The following is a 15,908-nucleotide window of genomic DNA, read 5'->3' as shown; positions in this document are numbered from 1 at the left end:
CCCACGCGGTGCAGGGTGAGGAGGGGGTCTGTGGGGACACCCCACCGTGGTCCCCCTGGCCAGGTCACGGTGCTGGAGGGTGTCCCTGTCCCCTGAGGGCTCTCTGGGGACCCGCGACCCCCTGGGCAGTGGGGCCAGCCCTGCCTGCCCCATGGCCCGTGGCTGCAGGACTCTGCGCCGGAGCAGTTGGAGAGCGTGGCACTGCATGGCACCGCATGGCACTGCACGGCACCACAGGGCACCATATGGCACTGCACGGCACTGCACGGCACCGCATGGCACCGCATGGCACTGCATGGCACCGCATGGCACCGCAGGGCACCATATGGCACTGCACGGCACTGCACGGCACCGCATGGCACTGCATGGCACCGCATGGCACCGCAGGGCACCATATGGCACTGCACGGCACTGCATGGCACCGCATGGCACTGCATGGCACTGCACGGCACCACATGGCACCACAGGGCACCATATGGCACTGCACGGCACTGCATGGCACTGCACGGCACCACAGGGCACCATATGGCACTGCACGGCACTGCACGGCACTGCATGGCACCGCATGGCACCGCATGGCACTGCACGGCACCACAGGGCACCATATGGCACTGCACGGCACTGCGTGGCACCACATGGCACCACATGGCACCGCATGGCACCACAGGGCACCATATGGCACTGCACGGCACTGCACGGCACTGCATGGCACCGCACGGCACTGCACGGCACCGCATGGCACCACAGGGCACCATATGGCACTGCACGGCACTGCACGGCACTGCATGGCACCGCACGGCACTGCACGGCACCGCATGGCACCACATGGCACTGCATGGCACCACAGGGCACCATATGGCACTGCACGGCACTGCACAGCACCGCATGGCACTGCACGGCACCACATACCACGGCATGGCACTGCACAGCACCGCATGGCACCAGCACCACACAGCATCACCGAAGGTGGGGAGCTCTGCACCCACCCCCAGCTTCTTCTCCCTGGAGGTCCCCACCCAGCACTGGCACCCATGGGTGCAGGTCTGGAGCTGAGGTGTCCCACTGGGCAGGGGCAAGTGGCCGGGACCCCCAGCCAAGGGGCTGCTGCGCTCGTGCCAAGGGGCAGCGGGGACGCGGTTCCTTCAGCTTAACAGCGTGGGGCTGGTGCCCTGCATCCCAGGGACATCATCCTGGCATCCCGGGCACACGTCACCCAGGATCCCTGTATCCCGGACACACATCATCCCAGGATCCCAGGCACACATCATCTGCACATCCCGGGATCCTGGGCACACATCGTCCTTGCATCCTGGGATCCCAGACACACATTGTCCCTGCATCCCAGGTACAGATCCCTCATTCCAACATCCTGGGCACACATCATCTGCGCATCCCGGAATCCTGGGCACACATCCCTGCATCCCGGGATCCTGGGCACACATCATCCCTGCATCCCAGGATCCCAGGCACACATCATCCCTGCATCCCGGGATCCTGGGCACACATCATCCCTGCATCCCGGGATCCCAGGCACACATCATCCCTGCATCCTGGGATCCTGGGCACACATCATCCCTGCATCCCGGGATCCCAGGCACACATCATCCCTGCATCCCAGGATCCCAGGCACACATCATCCCTGCATCCCGGGATCCTGGGCACACATCATCCCTGCATCCCAGGATCGCAGGCATGTGTCACCCCAGACATCCCATCCCTCCACTGCAGGATCCTTGGCCATGTGTTTCCCCTGCATCCCAACATCCTGGGATCCCTGACCATACATCGCCCCCCTGTCCTGGGATCCCTGGCCTTGCGTCACCCCTATACCCTGGGATCCTCAACCATCCATCACCCCTAGATCCCAGGATCCCGGCCATATATCACCCCTAGATCCCAGGATCCTGGCCGTATATTACCCCTAAATCCTGCGATCCCTGGCCACGTGTGTCCCCCCATCCCAGGACCCCCGGTCGGGCGGCTCAGCACCACGTGTGCCCCCCCACCCCCTGCCCAGCAAGCACGCGTACATTAGCCGGCCCTAACTGATGTCAAGGCGCCGTTAATTGCCTCTCCTCGTTACACTAATAGCTCTAATCACTCATAACGATTTTCACGTCCCAAGGTGGCTCAGCTGCCCCCCCACCCCCGCCCACCCCGGGGCTCCATTAGGATCAAGCCCACCCACAGCTGGGGGTCTGCTGTGGCCACCCCCAAACGCCGCTTCCCGGAGCAGGGATGGGCAGCGTGGCTGGGGGGGGCGGCACGCTGCTACAGGCGCTGAGGGGTCTTGGGCTGGGGACCTGGTGTAGGATGTGACCCCCCCACCCCGATGCTCTTTAAGGGGTCCCCAGGGTGTTGGGGAAATATTGCTCGGGGACACTTCAGGGGCACTTTAGCTGCGCCTCAGCGCCGAGATGCCTTTGTAGCCCCCCCAGCCAAGACCCCCAGTAGTGCCGGAGGGGATGAGGACCCCCAAATGCACTTAGGAGCAGCCAGGTGTTGGGGGGGCTGCGCCCAGCGCTCAGTCCCTCCCACGACCCGCAGTGCTGGGATGCACCTGCATCCCCAGCCCCACTGTCCCCCCAAACCATCCATCCCTGGAAGGGGGGGGAACCCCAAAACACACAGCTGGTCCCCTTAGGGGGTTCGGGGGGGCACAGGACCCCCCCAGGGAGCAGATCTAGCCCCATTGGGGTCCAAGCTGGCAGCATCAGGGATGCTGGGGTGGGACCCCCCCGTGTGGGATGCAGCCATGGACCACCAGTGGCTCTTGGCAGCTGCGTTAGTTGCAAGATGCAGGATCGGGCCCAGGACCCCCCAACCCTCATTAACCCTCGTTAGCGGGGCCAGGCCGCGGTGCCGCTGGGGTGGGCAGCATTGCCGGGAGTGGAGCCGTTAATTACCTCATTGCCAGAGTCCATTACCGTTCCCCCCGGAGCGGGTGAAATGGAGAAACTGCGGCAGGATGGTGCGGAGGGGGGGGGATAAAAATCAATCAGAGCTGAACCCTTCAGGGAAAAGGGCTTGGGGGGGGCTTAACCCTTCCCTGACCACCCTGAGGGGGAAACTGAGGCACTGCCACCCCCATGGGGGAAACTGAGGCACAGCTGCGGGGAAGCCCACCCTGCTTGGGGAGGGGGCGGGGGGGTGTCATCATGGTGCACGGTCCCTTTTGGGGGCGTTGTCTGCGGCAATCTGTGGTGCAGGGCTGGAAAAGCTCAAGGTTGTAATCTTGTTCCTTCCTCAAATTAAATAAGAGGGAAAAAGGCCATAAATCAGCGCGGGCAGCGATTAGAGGGACCCCAAGGAGGCAGCTGGGGGGCACTGCCAGCTGCGCTGGAGCAGGGCCAGATCCTGCCCACACCAGCTCCCCACATCCCACGGCTGGACCCTCGGCAAAGCTTTGGACCCAGCTGGATGAACCGGAGCCCTGGGCTGGGTGCGGGGATGGATTACAGGCTGGGAGCCGTGGGGCGCTGGGACGGCTCCAGTTTCCTCCAGCTCTTGTGGCACATCCAGCCCCGGCCACCCAGCACATGCGCCACATCAGTCCTGAGCCCCTCAGCACCCACCGTGGACCCCCGGCTGCTCTTGCCTTGCGCAGTGCCTCAGTTTCCCCTGTGACCCCGTTTTCCTCCTGCTTATCTCGGGTCGCGGTGGGTAACAAAGGAGCTGCCAGGGCCCTGCCTGCGCTGCCTAATTAGCCAGATGAAATCAATTCAGCTCCATTACGGTCAGCTCCAGGTCTCAACCATTACCAAGGCAGCCAGAGAGCCCAGGGAAGGATGATGGAGTGGATGCTACAGGGCATGCGATAACCCCCTGGCTCTGATCAAGGGCACAGGGAGGGGGGGGCTTTGCCCCTTTCATGGGGGCTGAATTTCTACTGCAAAGTCCCACCTCCCCTTCCCAGACTCCTTGGCAAGGGGACGAGGCACCTGGGCCAGGGTGTGGTGGGAGCATCCCTGGAGGGATGCTCGAGGTGGTCCCCATGGCACAGCCAAAACAATCCCTCTGGGTTGGGGGTGGGGACATGGGTTCTGCATCCCAGGCAGGCACCATCCCTGCATCCCGGGCATACATCACCCCTGCATCCCGGGCAGGCACCATCCCTGCATCCCGGGCATACATCACCCCTGCATCCCGGGCAGGCACCATCCCTGCATCCTGGGCATACATCACCCCTGCATCCCGGGCAGGCACCATCCCTGCATCCCGGGCAGGCACCATCCCTGCATCCCGGGCATACATCACCCCTGCATCCCGGGCAGGCACCATCCCTGCATCCTGGGCATACATCACCCCTGCATCCCGGGCAGGCACCATCCCTGCATCCTGAGATCCTGGGCACACATCACCCTGCATCCTGGGCACACATCACCCCTGCACCCTGGGTATGTATCATCCCTGCATCCCAGGATCCTGGGCACGCATCACCCCTGCATCCTGGGCACACATCACCCCTGCATCCTGGGCATGCATCATCCCTGCACCCTGGGCATGCACCGTCCCTGCATCCCGGGCACATATCACCCCTATGTCCCAGCCATGCGTCATCCCTGCACCCTGGGATCCCTGGAGCAACACACCTCCTCCTCTATCTCCTCTTCCCCAGCCAGAGCCTCCCTGCTCCAGAACACCCCTGTTTCTCCCCAGAACCCTCCATCCCGTCCCACGCCCAGCGGACACCCCGGAGCAGGCGCGTCCCAGCGCGGCGGAGATGGACGGTTTATTATTGACTGGTTTTGCAGCAGAGCGGGTGAGCGCAGGGTGTCCCCACCAGCCAGGGACCAGGACAGGGGACAAAGGAGCAGCCAAGTCACAGGGTGCCCCCAACTCCCCCGGGAGCCCTGAGCCCACCTGGCTCCCTCCCTGGCATGGACCCGCTGCTGGGGGGGGGGGCTCTTGGCTCTGCCCCCCCAGAGCCAACCCACATCAGCCAAGCGCCTCCATCCCGGCACGCCAGGGAAATGCCAAGGAGCTGGATGGCAAGGCCGCAACCCTGGGGGGGCACAGCCTCGGGGGGGCCCCCAGCCCAGCCCTACAGCCCCCCGTGGGGGTGGGTTGACGTTTCCCACTATAAATAAAGTTTCAGCCCTCTCCCCGCAGTGGGGCATCAGTCCGGGGGGGCTCCATGGGGTGGGCAGCGAGGAGGGCACGGGTGGGCAGCGGGGAGCGGAGGGTGGATGGGGGGGTCCCCGCTCAGCCCAGGATGTCCAGGTAGATGGGGGGGGTCTTGACGAGGGCCTGGAGGCGGCTGTGGATCTCCTTGATGGGCCGGCGCTGCTGGGGCTCCCGCTGCCAGCAGCTCTGCATGATGGCATACACCTCGGAGGGACACGTGCGAGGACGCTCCAGCTCCCTCCCCTGCGTGATGCACTCGATGGCCTGTGGGAATGGGGGATGGAGATGGCATAACCCCCTCCCCCCAGGTACCGCCCCACCCCCGCCAGGGGTCTGTCGCCATCCTCATCCTCCCTCCTCGCTCACCTCGGTGTTGGAGAGCTGGTACCAAGGTTGCTTCCCATAGGTGAAGATCTCCCAGAGCACCACGCCAAAGCTCCAGATATCGCTCTCGGTGGTGAATTTACGGTAGAGGATGCTCTCGGGGGGCATCCAGCGGATGGGCAGCATGGTCCTGCCCCCCACCTACCCCCAGGCGGGGCTGTCAGTAGGGCAGAGACCCCCCGCATTTGCCCCCTCCAGCCCTAGCCCTAGTCATGAAGCACATCTCCTACTAGATGTAAGGAGGGAATTTGTTGTGGTGAGACCCTGGCATGGGTTGCTTGGAGAGGCGGGGGGGGGGGGGGGGGCTCCATCACTTTCAAGGTCAAGTTGGAGGGGCTCTGAGCAACCTGGTCTGGTGGACCATGTCCCCACTTATTGCAGGGGGTGGGACTGGGTGGTCTCTACAGCTCCCTTCCCACCCAAACCATCCTATCAGTCTGATTAATTATGGATGGAGACGGGTTAGGAAGCAGCAGCTAAGAGGGAAAATTGAGCATGACCCCCCTCGACAGAGCTGGGAGGGGGGGGGGGGGGGGAGGGGAGGAGAGGGGGGGGCAGCCCACCGCCCGCTCACCCGGTAATAGTCGGTGCTGTAGATATCCCGGGACATGCCAAAATCGCCGATCTTCACCACCAGGTCGTGGCCCACCAGGCAGTTGCGGGTGGCCAGGTCCCGGTGGACGAAGTGGAGGGAGGCGAGGTAGACCATGCCCGAGGCGATCTGCGTGGCGATCTGCAGCATGTGGCTCAGCGTCAGCTGCCCGCAGGGCTGCCCCTGCCCCTGGTCCAGGATCTTGGCGTCGGGACCGTGGGACCTGCCGGGGCAGGGGGACGTGCCAGAGTTGGGGGGGGACACGTGTGTGGCATGTGTGTATGTGCAGGTATACGTATTGCTGGAGAGGGTGTGCAAATGCCAGGAAGGATGTGCATGTGTGCATGCATGCTAGGGAAGCGTGCGCGCACACGGGCATGCACAGCAGTGAAGGAAGCGCACATGTGTGTGCGTGCACACAGGGGAAGGGTGTGCACAGGTGCCAAGGAAGGGTGTGCACATGTGTGTGCATGCACACAGGGGAAGGGTGTGCGCAGCTGTGCACACATGCCAAGGAAGGGTGTGCACATGTGTGTGCATGCATGCAGGGGAAAGGTGTGCACATGTGCCAAGGAAGGGTGTGCACATGTGTGTGCGTGCACCCAGGGGAAGGGTGTGCACATGTGTGCACACATGCCAAGGAAGGGCGTGCATATGATTGTGCATGCACACAGGGGAAAGGCATGTGCAGCTGTGCACACGTGCAAAGGAAGGGTGTGCATATGCGTGTGCGTGCACAAGAGAAAGGTATGCACTTGTGTGCGTGCATGCCAGGGAAGGGTGCACACACACGTGCACACATACCAGGGAAGGGTGCACACAGGCATGCACACGTAGCAGGGAAGGATGTGCATGTGTGCACACACAAGGGAAAGGGGTGCACATCTGTGCATGCACACAGGGGAAGGACATGCACATGTGTGCACGCATGTCAGAGAAGGGTGTGCACATGTGCGTGCATGCACAGGGGGAAGGCGTGTGCATGCAGAGGGAAAAGGTGTGCACTTGTGCGCACACATGCTAGGGAAGGGTGTGCATATGCATGGGAAGGACATGCACATACATGTGCATCCTTCCCTGGCATGCATGCACACAAGGGAAAAGCATCATGTCAGTGTGCACGTGTGTGCAGAGGGGAAGCACATAGACATATGTGCCCAGGGCTTGCACGCACGTGTGCATGCACAGGGGCAAAGTGTGTGCTTGTACGCACACGTGCCAGGGAAAGGTGGAGATACACGCATGCACACCCAGGGAAAAGGCACGCACACGTGTGCACACATGCCGGGGAAGGCTGGGCACGCCTGGCCCATCGCGCGGGGGACGGCTGCGTGGGGGGGGTGCGAGCCAACGCCGGGGCGGGTGTGAAAGCGCGTGCGAAGCGAGGGGGGCACACGAGGCGTGCCGGGGGGCAGCGTGGCTGCGGCCGCCTCCAGCCGCGCTGCCCTTGATGCCAAACGTGGCTGACAGCCGTGCTGGGGCGGCCGCGGCCGCGAGCTGGGGGGGCTTTGCTCGGCAGAACCATTAATGCCAACTCCCATAACAATAATCATAAAAGCCACGTCTCAGAGCTCCTCGCGCGGCCACTAAAGCGATGCCTCTGGCAGCGGGCCCCCCCCCCGCTACACCCCCCCCAATACCTGGGGGGGCAATCGAAAAGTCTCCGCTTATTCCAGCTGATGGCCAATCTCTCTCTATTTAAGCCTCTCAGACAGCTAATCTAATCAATATTGCAAGGAGGGCTGCATTAGCAGGGAGCAGGCTGGCTGTGCTGATGGAGAGGCAGATGGGGGGGGGGACGGGGAGCCAGGACCACCCCCCCCAAGCCCACCTGAGGAAGCGGTTGAGGTCGCCGTGCTTCATGTACTCGAAGACCATGATGAGGGGTTCGCCCTCGGTGCAGACGCCGTAAAACTTGACGATGTGCTGGTGCTGCAGCACCGTCAGCAGCTCGGCTTCACGTTGGAAATCGAAGCGGGTGCTTTCCGTCACCTCCTTCAGCGCCTGCCGGCACACGGCGTCAACCCCAGCATCCCCCCCTCACCCCAAACCATGGACACTCCCCCCCCCCCCCCCCAACTCCGGCATCATCCCCCCTCTTCCTCACCTTCACAGCCACCAACGTCTTCTCCTGCTCCGGGAGGAGGTTGTAGCACTCGGCCAAGAAAACCTTCCCGAAGGCACCTTCGCCCAGCTCCCACTTCAGCACGATGTCCCGCCGCTGCACGTGGTGCACGCCTGGGGGGACCCCCACCCATCAGTGCCTCCCCCTCCCCAAGGGGGGGAGAAATGCGTAGGAGGATGCTCGGGTACCGCGGAACCCCCCAAGCCTTACAGGCGTCGCAGAAATACTGGGGGTTCTCGATGAAGTTGCTCTTCAGCCCCTCCAGCTTGCTCTCGGCCGAGGGGAGGGGGCTGCTGCCCAGGTTCATGAAGTGCAGGGACATGGCCAGGTCGTCCTCTTGGGCCAGCACCGCTGAGCCTTGTGGGGACAAGGACAAGGCCATCGGGGGGGTCCCTCGGCCCCCCCAGCCGGTGCAGCCAGTGCCAGGCTCTGCCGAGCATCCCCCCGCCCCGGCTGGCCCCCGGGGGCCAGGCAGCCCGATCAAACCCATTTAGAGGCTGAATCCATTCCAGGAGTGAATTAGCAGCTGCTGCCCGTGCGGGGGGGGGGGGGGGGGGGGGGACCAGCACCCCTCCGCGGTCCCCAGCCACGGTCCCCAGCCATCGTCCCCAGCCATGGCCTCCATCCACGGCCCCCTCCCCACAGATGCTTCCCAAGCCGGGTACCCAGCACAGCTCCGGCCACCCCCGGGATGCAGGAATCGGGGTGTCCCCATGCCACGGCTTGAATCCCCCGTGGCACTGGGGGAGTTGGGGGGTGGGGGGGTGGGGGGGCGGGAGGAGGACTCACGGTTAATGCCGAACTTGGACCGGCGCCCGCACTTGTTGAGCACGATGAGCATGATGGAGAGGAAGAGGCAGGCGAACACGGCCAGTGCCACAGCCACCGAGACCTGGTGACAGCAGGGACAGGGCCCAGGTCAGGTCCCACCAGCTCCCCTAGATGGCCACAGGCCCCAGGAGGGGAAACTGAGGCACAGGGACTCTGTCCTTCCTTCATCCCCACCGCATGTCCCCTTCCCGCTCAGCTCTGGTTTGCCTGTCCCCTAAGGATTTGTCCCACCCTCTTATGGCTGTCCTGGTCCCCCCATCCCAAACTCGGAGCATCCCCTCACCCCGAACGTGTGCTCATCCGTCGTCTCCACGGGCCCCTCCAGCGAGCTGTTCCTGGTGCCTGGGGCAGGGAGGAGGGCACAGGGTGAGTGTGGGGCAGGGGGTCCCCATCCCCTGGGGTGGTCCCAGCAAGGCATGGGAGGCCCAGGATGGTGACACCCCACACACACACACGACTCTGCAGCCTCAGCACAGGGTGCGGGTACCCCAGGATCAGCTCTGGCATGGGGGGATGCATGGTTTGGGAGGGGCGGGGGCTGGGGCAGGGGGTTGTGCCAGGGACCCCCGTGGGCAGCAGCGTGCCCGATCACTCACCCAGCGGAGACAGAGACACTGCCGCAGCCCAAAGGGAGAGAGAAAGGAGAAACGCTCGTTATTCCCCAGGTGAGAGCGCCCTGTCCTTCCCACCCCGGGGGAAACTGAGGCACAGCGGGGCAGCTCGGAGCCAGCGGGCAGAGCCAGATACAACCCATTTTGCACCCCAACGTCAAGAAAGATGCAGAGGAGACTGAGCTGGGGAGGGGGGGGGGGGGAGAGCTCCCCGGCAGCCCCCCCCTGCCCAGCACCTACCAGGGATGGGCTCCTCGGGGCTGAAGCTGAAGGGATTTTCCATGAAACGCCCCTGGATGCTTCGGGCGGCGAAGCCCAGGGGGTTGCGGACCAGGAGGGTGTAGTTGCCGTTGTTGACGTGGGTGGGCCGGTTGAGGTGGAGGCAGCCGTGGAGGACGGTGGAGTTGTGCTCGTACTCCACGATGCGGGTGTGGATGTAGGGCCCCTCGCTCAGCGCCGTCCCGTTGAAGAGCCACTGGATGCTGGGGACCGGGTTGCCGTCCACCGAGAAGGGGATGCACCAGAAGTGCTGGGGGATGGCTTCGTGGAGGAGCAGGATCACGGGGGGGACTGGGGGAGGCAGAGCTGGGTGGGTTCCCAGGCCAAAAGCCAGACCCTCCGCCCCCCAGCATCCTCCTCCAGCCCCCTCCGGGCTGCTCACAGGTGATGTTCAGCATCACGCTGTCCTCCGCCGGCCCTGCCGCGTTCTCCGCTCGGCACGTCAGGTCCTTGTGGTTGAAGCTGGAGGAGACATTGCTGATCTCCAGGACGATCTCCCAGTCCGAGACCTGCAGGCAGCGCCGGGATGGGGTGAACAACCTGCCCCCCCCACGCCGTGCCAGCTCCTGCATCCCCCCATGCCCACCCCACCAGCGAGGGGATGCTGCAGCAGGGATGAAGGTCCCTGGATCTTGCCTTGGTGATGATGGGCAGCTCGTGTCCCACCTCGGGGACCACCCATGCCCCGGTGGCCGGTGGCTCGGCAGTGATGCGACAGGTGAGGTTGACGCTGTCCCCTTGGCGTAGCATCACCTCGGGGGGCTCAATGCGGACACTCGGGGGCTCTGCCGAGGAGAAGGGGGTGACTGGGGGCCACGTGTCCCCAGCCAAGCGGCTTGGGAGGGGGGACAAACCCAGCACCCAAAGCCAGCAGGGTCCCCTGCCACGTACCGCAGGCGTGGAGGGGCTGGCTGCCCAGTGGGACCAGTACGCTGCCCTCCCAGCAGCCCAGCAACTGGTTCCCCAGCTCGGCGCGGCTCCCGTTCTGCCAGAGCTGGAGCCAGCGGAGGCTGCAGGAGCAGTTGAAGGGATTTCCCACCAGGATGCTGAGAGGAAGCAGGGAAGAGGACAAGGGCTCAAAGGGGCTGCGGGTCACACACCCGCCTATACATCTCCCCCCCCCGGGGTCAGCAGGGGCTGGATGGGGGGACCCCGCCTGCACGGATCCTGCACTGCCGATGTGCTCCAGCCCGGGCACGGTGCCACGCATGCCACCCCTGTCCCTGTCCCCACACCCGTGGTTGTCACTGCGTCCCCAGCCCCAGCCCTGCCTCCCTGTCACCCCAGGGGTGCATCCCCGCCGGGGATGCTCTGCACCCACCTTCCCCCCCTGCAGTACTCACAGTTCTTGCAGGGGCAGATGCTGGAAGGTCTTCCAGGAAAGGCTGTGCAGCGCGTTGAAGGAGAGATTCCTGCTGGGACAGACCCAGTCAGATGCCCCTTCCCACCACAGACCCCCATCCCACATCCCCCCCCTTGCAAAGGGTCTGGCCGGGGCATGGAGCAGCACCAAGGCCACCGTGACCAAGCAAAGTCACCTCTGCCGGGGTGGCCCCAGCCTTTAGGCACCTCCCTGCAAGGGGGGAGCCCCACACACCCCATCACTGGGTCCCTGCCTGCTCCCCAGGGTCCCCTCCCGCAGCAGAGCATCACGGAGCTCCCCGGGGGGGCTGGCAGCTGCCCCCACTCCTGCGGTCGATCGATGGTTCCCGCTCAGGCGCAGAGCCCCACGCGGCCCCCCCAGCCCGGCTGATGCGCCCATGGGACATCATCGATCCTGCCTGGGCGCGGGGACCAGCCACCCTGCGCCAGGGCTGAGCGCCTGCGGGGATGGGGGTCCGAGCCCCAAACGGGGTGGGGGAGCGATTTGAGGGGTGGGGGGTGGGTGGGGAGGGCTACTCACACGTGACTCAGCCTGGGGGTGTCCAGGAAGGCGTCAGTAGAGATGTGCTGCAGCCCTGACCTGGAGATGGTGCTGGAGGAGGGAAGGGCTGAGCACCCACACTGGGGACCCTGAATGCCCATACTGGGAGCATCTCCCACTAGTGGGATCAAGCTCTGGGGGGATCCCCCATCCCCCCCTCCCATTTCCCTGGGTGGGGACCCCACCCTAGGGTACTCACAGGTTCCTGAGGTCCCGCAGCATCCTGGTGTCAGCCCGGGTCAAGGTCGTCAGCATCTGCTGGTTCTCAATGATGCTGGAAAGCAAATGAGGGGGGGTCGGGGGAGCAGCCTCAGGATACCCCCATGCCAGGGGCTGCTGGCAAAGTGTGGGGCAAGGGGAGTGGGGGGGGCACAGCTCTCCCCCTCCCCAAGCTGTGCCTGTGCTACCCTGCACCAGCCCAGGGTTGGGGGCAGGGACTGGGACTGGGCTGAGCTGCCCTGCTGTGCCTCAGTTTCCCCAGGGATGAGCTGGGAAGGGGTGGGGCAGGGATGGCGGCACCAATCCTGCTGGTGCTGAGCCTCCGGCCAGCACACACCATGTGGGGCCAAGGCTGAGCCACCGCTCAGAGCCCATGGTCTCACCCAGAGAGCGAGTTTGCCAGGCCTCAGCCCCACTCCCCCATGGGTCCCCCCCTTTCCTCGCACCCCACGGTGTCCTGCGATGGGGGGGGGGGGGGCACCGATTGTCCCCCTCTCCCCTTTTCCCATGGTGAAGGGAAGCCCCTTTGCAAGCGGGTGCAGGGTTTTCCCACCTGCCCCACCCCAGGGGCTTAATTGGGGATTCAGACCCACACCAAAGGGGGTTTGGTCCCACTGACCCCCGGGGGAGGGTCCCTACAGCCACCCCCATGGACAAGGCTGTGGGGATGGGAGGGACAAGGGAGCCTGGGGGTCTCTCGGGGACCACCATCCCCACCACCACCCACCCCACCCCACCCAGAACAAAGAGCCGGCAGCACCCCGCAGTGCAGTGTCCCCCAGCTCGGGGGGGGGGGGGGGGGGCAGGGGAAACTGAGGCACAGAGACCCCCGCTACAGCCAGCCCCCGGCAATGCGGCACGGCCAGGGCTGCGGCGGGGGGAAGACCCAGGAGCACGGGCACCTTGGTATCACCCAGCACCCTGTACCCCCCTGCACCCAGCACCCTCCCTGCTCCAGCCCTCCCCTCCCCACCACCCATCCTGGAGCAGGGGGATAAGCGAGAGCAGAGAGCCCCCAGACCAGCAAATTCAGGCACCCCCCCCACCCCCAACACCGCAACACACAGGCCCCAGGGCAGGATGACAGCCACCAGGGTGAGGACCTCTCCCTGCACCCTGGCCCTGCCCATCATGGCATGGGTGCTCCCTGCCTGGGGACCCCACTGCACCCTCAGCCCATCGCTCCCGCTGGCATCGCTGAGGAGGGGGCGAAGAGCTGCTCCCAGCCCCTCACTTGCTCCCAGGGGGGATGCAGCCGGGCTCCCCCCGTCCTTGCAGCCCTTGACACCCCACACCAAGCAGCCCCGCTCCCCACAGCGATCCCAGCCCCATGGCAGACCCAGCCCCGTCGCGCTCCCTGCTCCATCACTGCCCCAGCCCAGCCCCATTGCCCCATCCCAAGCTCCATCATCCCCAGTTCCATCACACCGTCCCCAGCCCCATCAACCCCATGGCACCAGCCCCAGCCCCATCGCCCCCCTCCCCAGCCCCATCACCCCCATCGCACCAGCCCCATTGCCCCCTCCCCAGCACCATCCCCAGCCCCATCGCCCCTGTCGCCAAGCTCCATCACCTCCAGCCCATGGCTCCATCATGCCCAGCCCCATCACCTTCAGCTCTGCCACCACTGGCTCCTCTGCCCACTCCCCAAGCTCCATCATGCCCAGCCCCATCGCGCTGTCCCCCAGCTCCATCACCACATCCCTCAGCCCCATCGTCACCTGCCTCATCACCCCCAGCCCCACCACCCTGTACCCCAGCCCCTCTCCCTGGTTCCCAAGCTCCATCACCCCCTGCTCCATCACCTGGTCCCCCAGCCCCACCACCCTGGTCCTCTAGCTCCATCACCCCCTGCTCCATCACCTGGTCCCCCAGCCTCCCTCTCTGGTCCCCCAGCCCCATCGCCCTGCCCCCCAGCCCCACTCCCCAGTCCCCCAGCCCCACCGCCCTGGTCCCTGAGCTCCATCATCCCCTGCCCTGTCCCCCAGCCGCACCACCTTGGTCCCCAAGCTCCATCACCTGGTCCCCCAGCCCCACCACCCTGGTCCCCGAGTTCTATCACCCCCTGCCCTGTCCCCCAGCCACACCGCCCTGGTCCCCAAATTCCATCACCTGGTCCCCCTGCCCCATTCCCTGGTCCCCAAGCTCCATCAACCCATCCCCCAGCCCCACCGCCCGGTCCCCTAGCTCCGTCACCCCCTGCTCCATTACCCAGTCCCCCAGCCCCCTTCCCTGGTCTCCCAGCCCCATCGCCCTGGTCCCCAAGCTCCATCACCTGGTCCCCTAGCTCCCCTCCCTGGTCCCCGAGCTCCATCACCCCTGCCGTGTCCCCCAGCCCCACTCACAGGTCGGTGAAGCCGCCGGCTCCCAGCAGCCGGGCCAGACTGCCCACGGTGCCGGGCTCCCGGCAGTGCAGGGTACGGGGCTGGGGGCAGTGGCAGGGCGGGGGGCAGGGCCCGGCAGCCCCCGGGACGGGCAGGGGCAGCAGCGGCGGCAGCAGCAGCAGTGCGGCCAGGCAGAGCCGGGCGGGCAGCGGCGGCATCGCGGCACCGGGACGGGCACCGGGGCTGGACCCGTCGCCGCCGCCGCCGCCGTCCCTCGCACTTGCCCGGCAGCCCGAGCACGGCGCCGGGCCGGGCTTAAAAGCATCGCAGGGACCGGCCCCCCGGGAGGGGCCGTCGGCTCCCCCCGCCCCCCGCACCGCCCCGACCCCGGAGACCCCCCCCCGGCCGCGGGCGGGGATGGAGGGGCCGGGGAAGCCCCCCCGCCCGTGACTCACCGGCGCTCGGAACCCGAGAAGCCCCGCCCGGGCCGGGGGCAGAAGCGGGGGGTGACAGCAGCCCGGCCCGGAGCCCCCCGCCCCGCGGGGAGGGTGTCCCGGCACCCACGGGCACCGAGCGGGGAGCCTGCCTGTATCCTGCCTGCGCCCTGCCTGGGAACCTGCACCCTGCCTGTATCCTGCCTGCACCCCACCTGCACCTGCCTGTGCCCTGCCGGGAACGTGCACCCTGCCTGCACCCTGCCTGCACCCTGCCTAGACCCCTGCACCCTGCCTGTATCCTGTCTGCGCACCCACACCCTGCCTGCACCCTGCCTGCGTGCTGCCTGTGCCCTGTCGGGAACCTGCACCCTGCCTGCGCCCTGCCCGCATGCTAGCACCCTACACCTGCACCTCCCAGCCCCACAAAGCAGCATCCCAGCACCCCCAACCATGCTGGGCACACGTGTGTGCACACACGCATGTACAGACACACGCATGTACACACACACGCATGTCACCCCCTGCCCAGGACCTGCCTCGGCCCAGAGCTGGCTACGGGATGTCACACCAGCACCCCTGGGCTCATGGGGCCACCAGGAGCCCCCCAACTTGCCACACACACCCCCCCCGGGCCGGACCCCCACAACCTGGAAGCGTGACGGAGCTGCCCTGGCTCAGGCTCTTCCCCCAGCACCCCGTTATATTGGGGTGCGGAGAGGCTGGACACAGGGGGGACATTTGGTGGCCTAGTGGCCCTGGCCCCAGCTGTCCTCCCCTGGCAGGACCCTCCTCCTCCTCCCCCGGGAGGCAGGGCACGGATGGTGTGCACCCACCCCCCCCGCTGTGGGTCCCCATCCCCACCCTGCTGCTGCCCGTCCCCAAACCATCCCAAAGCACCTCGGGGGGAAGGAGCTCACCCACGCGCCGAGTTCTGCACGTTCTCAGCCGCATCCCACCCGTATTCCTCAGCTCCAGGCCCATCTCCCGCATCTATGGGGCTACAGTTGCCCGCCCCCTGTGGTGACACCCCCCCCCCATGAGACCCCACAGGCCAC

The 15,908-nt window shown here is 65.9% G+C and overlaps 1 protein-coding gene across 2 annotated transcripts; it reads right to left on the bottom strand.

The window, feature by feature from the left end:
• Window positions 1-4,707: 4,707 nt before the first annotated feature.
• On the bottom strand, window positions 4,708-14,698 carry NTRK1 (neurotrophic receptor tyrosine kinase 1). 2 transcript variants are annotated; one of them, XM_040578018.1, is made up of 17 exons: window positions 14,438-14,697; window positions 12,073-12,147; window positions 11,853-11,924; window positions 11,293-11,361; window positions 10,841-10,995; window positions 10,586-10,734; window positions 10,332-10,458; window positions 9,911-10,240; window positions 9,656-9,673; window positions 9,343-9,401; window positions 9,018-9,120; window positions 8,439-8,585; window positions 8,211-8,341; window positions 7,935-8,107; window positions 6,086-6,326; window positions 5,494-5,652; window positions 4,708-5,391 (listed from the first exon to the last, which is right to left on the bottom strand). In XM_040578018.1, exons 1-17 carry the CDS (start codon window positions 14,632-14,634, stop codon window positions 5,206-5,208), a joined length of 2,391 nt encoding a protein of 796 aa, XP_040433952.1. In that variant the 5' UTR covers window positions 14,635-14,697; the 3' UTR covers window positions 4,708-5,205. The 2 variants fall into 2 exon arrangements, with proteins under 2 accessions (XP_040433952.1, XP_040433953.1); XM_040578019.1 differs by lacking the exon at window positions 9,656-9,673 and having other exon boundaries at window positions 14,438-14,698.
• Between the last annotated feature and the right edge of the window lie 1,210 nt (window positions 14,699-15,908).

Source organism: Falco naumanni, chromosome 20 (assembly GCF_017639655.2).
Source record: "Falco naumanni isolate bFalNau1 chromosome 20, bFalNau1.pat, whole genome shotgun sequence".
Lineage (NCBI taxonomy): Eukaryota > Metazoa > Chordata > Aves > Falconiformes > Falconidae > Falco > Falco naumanni.
The sequence above is the reverse complement of the archived record's forward strand: the minus strand, read 5'-3'. Positions and strand labels throughout refer to the sequence as shown.

Excerpts from the sequence above, each read along its gene's own strand:
- NTRK1 (XM_040578018.1), bottom strand. The coding sequence starts at position 14,634 with ATGCCGCCGCTGCCCGCCCGGCTCTGCCTGGCCGCACTGCTGCTGCTG. Across the intron at positions 10,996-11,292 it reads CATCTGCCCCTGCAAGAACT|CATCCTGGTGGGAAATCCCT; the intron begins GTGAGTACTGCA and ends GCTTCCTCTCAG. Across the intron at positions 5,392-5,493 it reads ACCAGCTCTCCAACACCGAG|GCCATCGAGTGCATCACGCA; the intron begins GTGAGCGAGGAG and ends CCATTCCCACAG.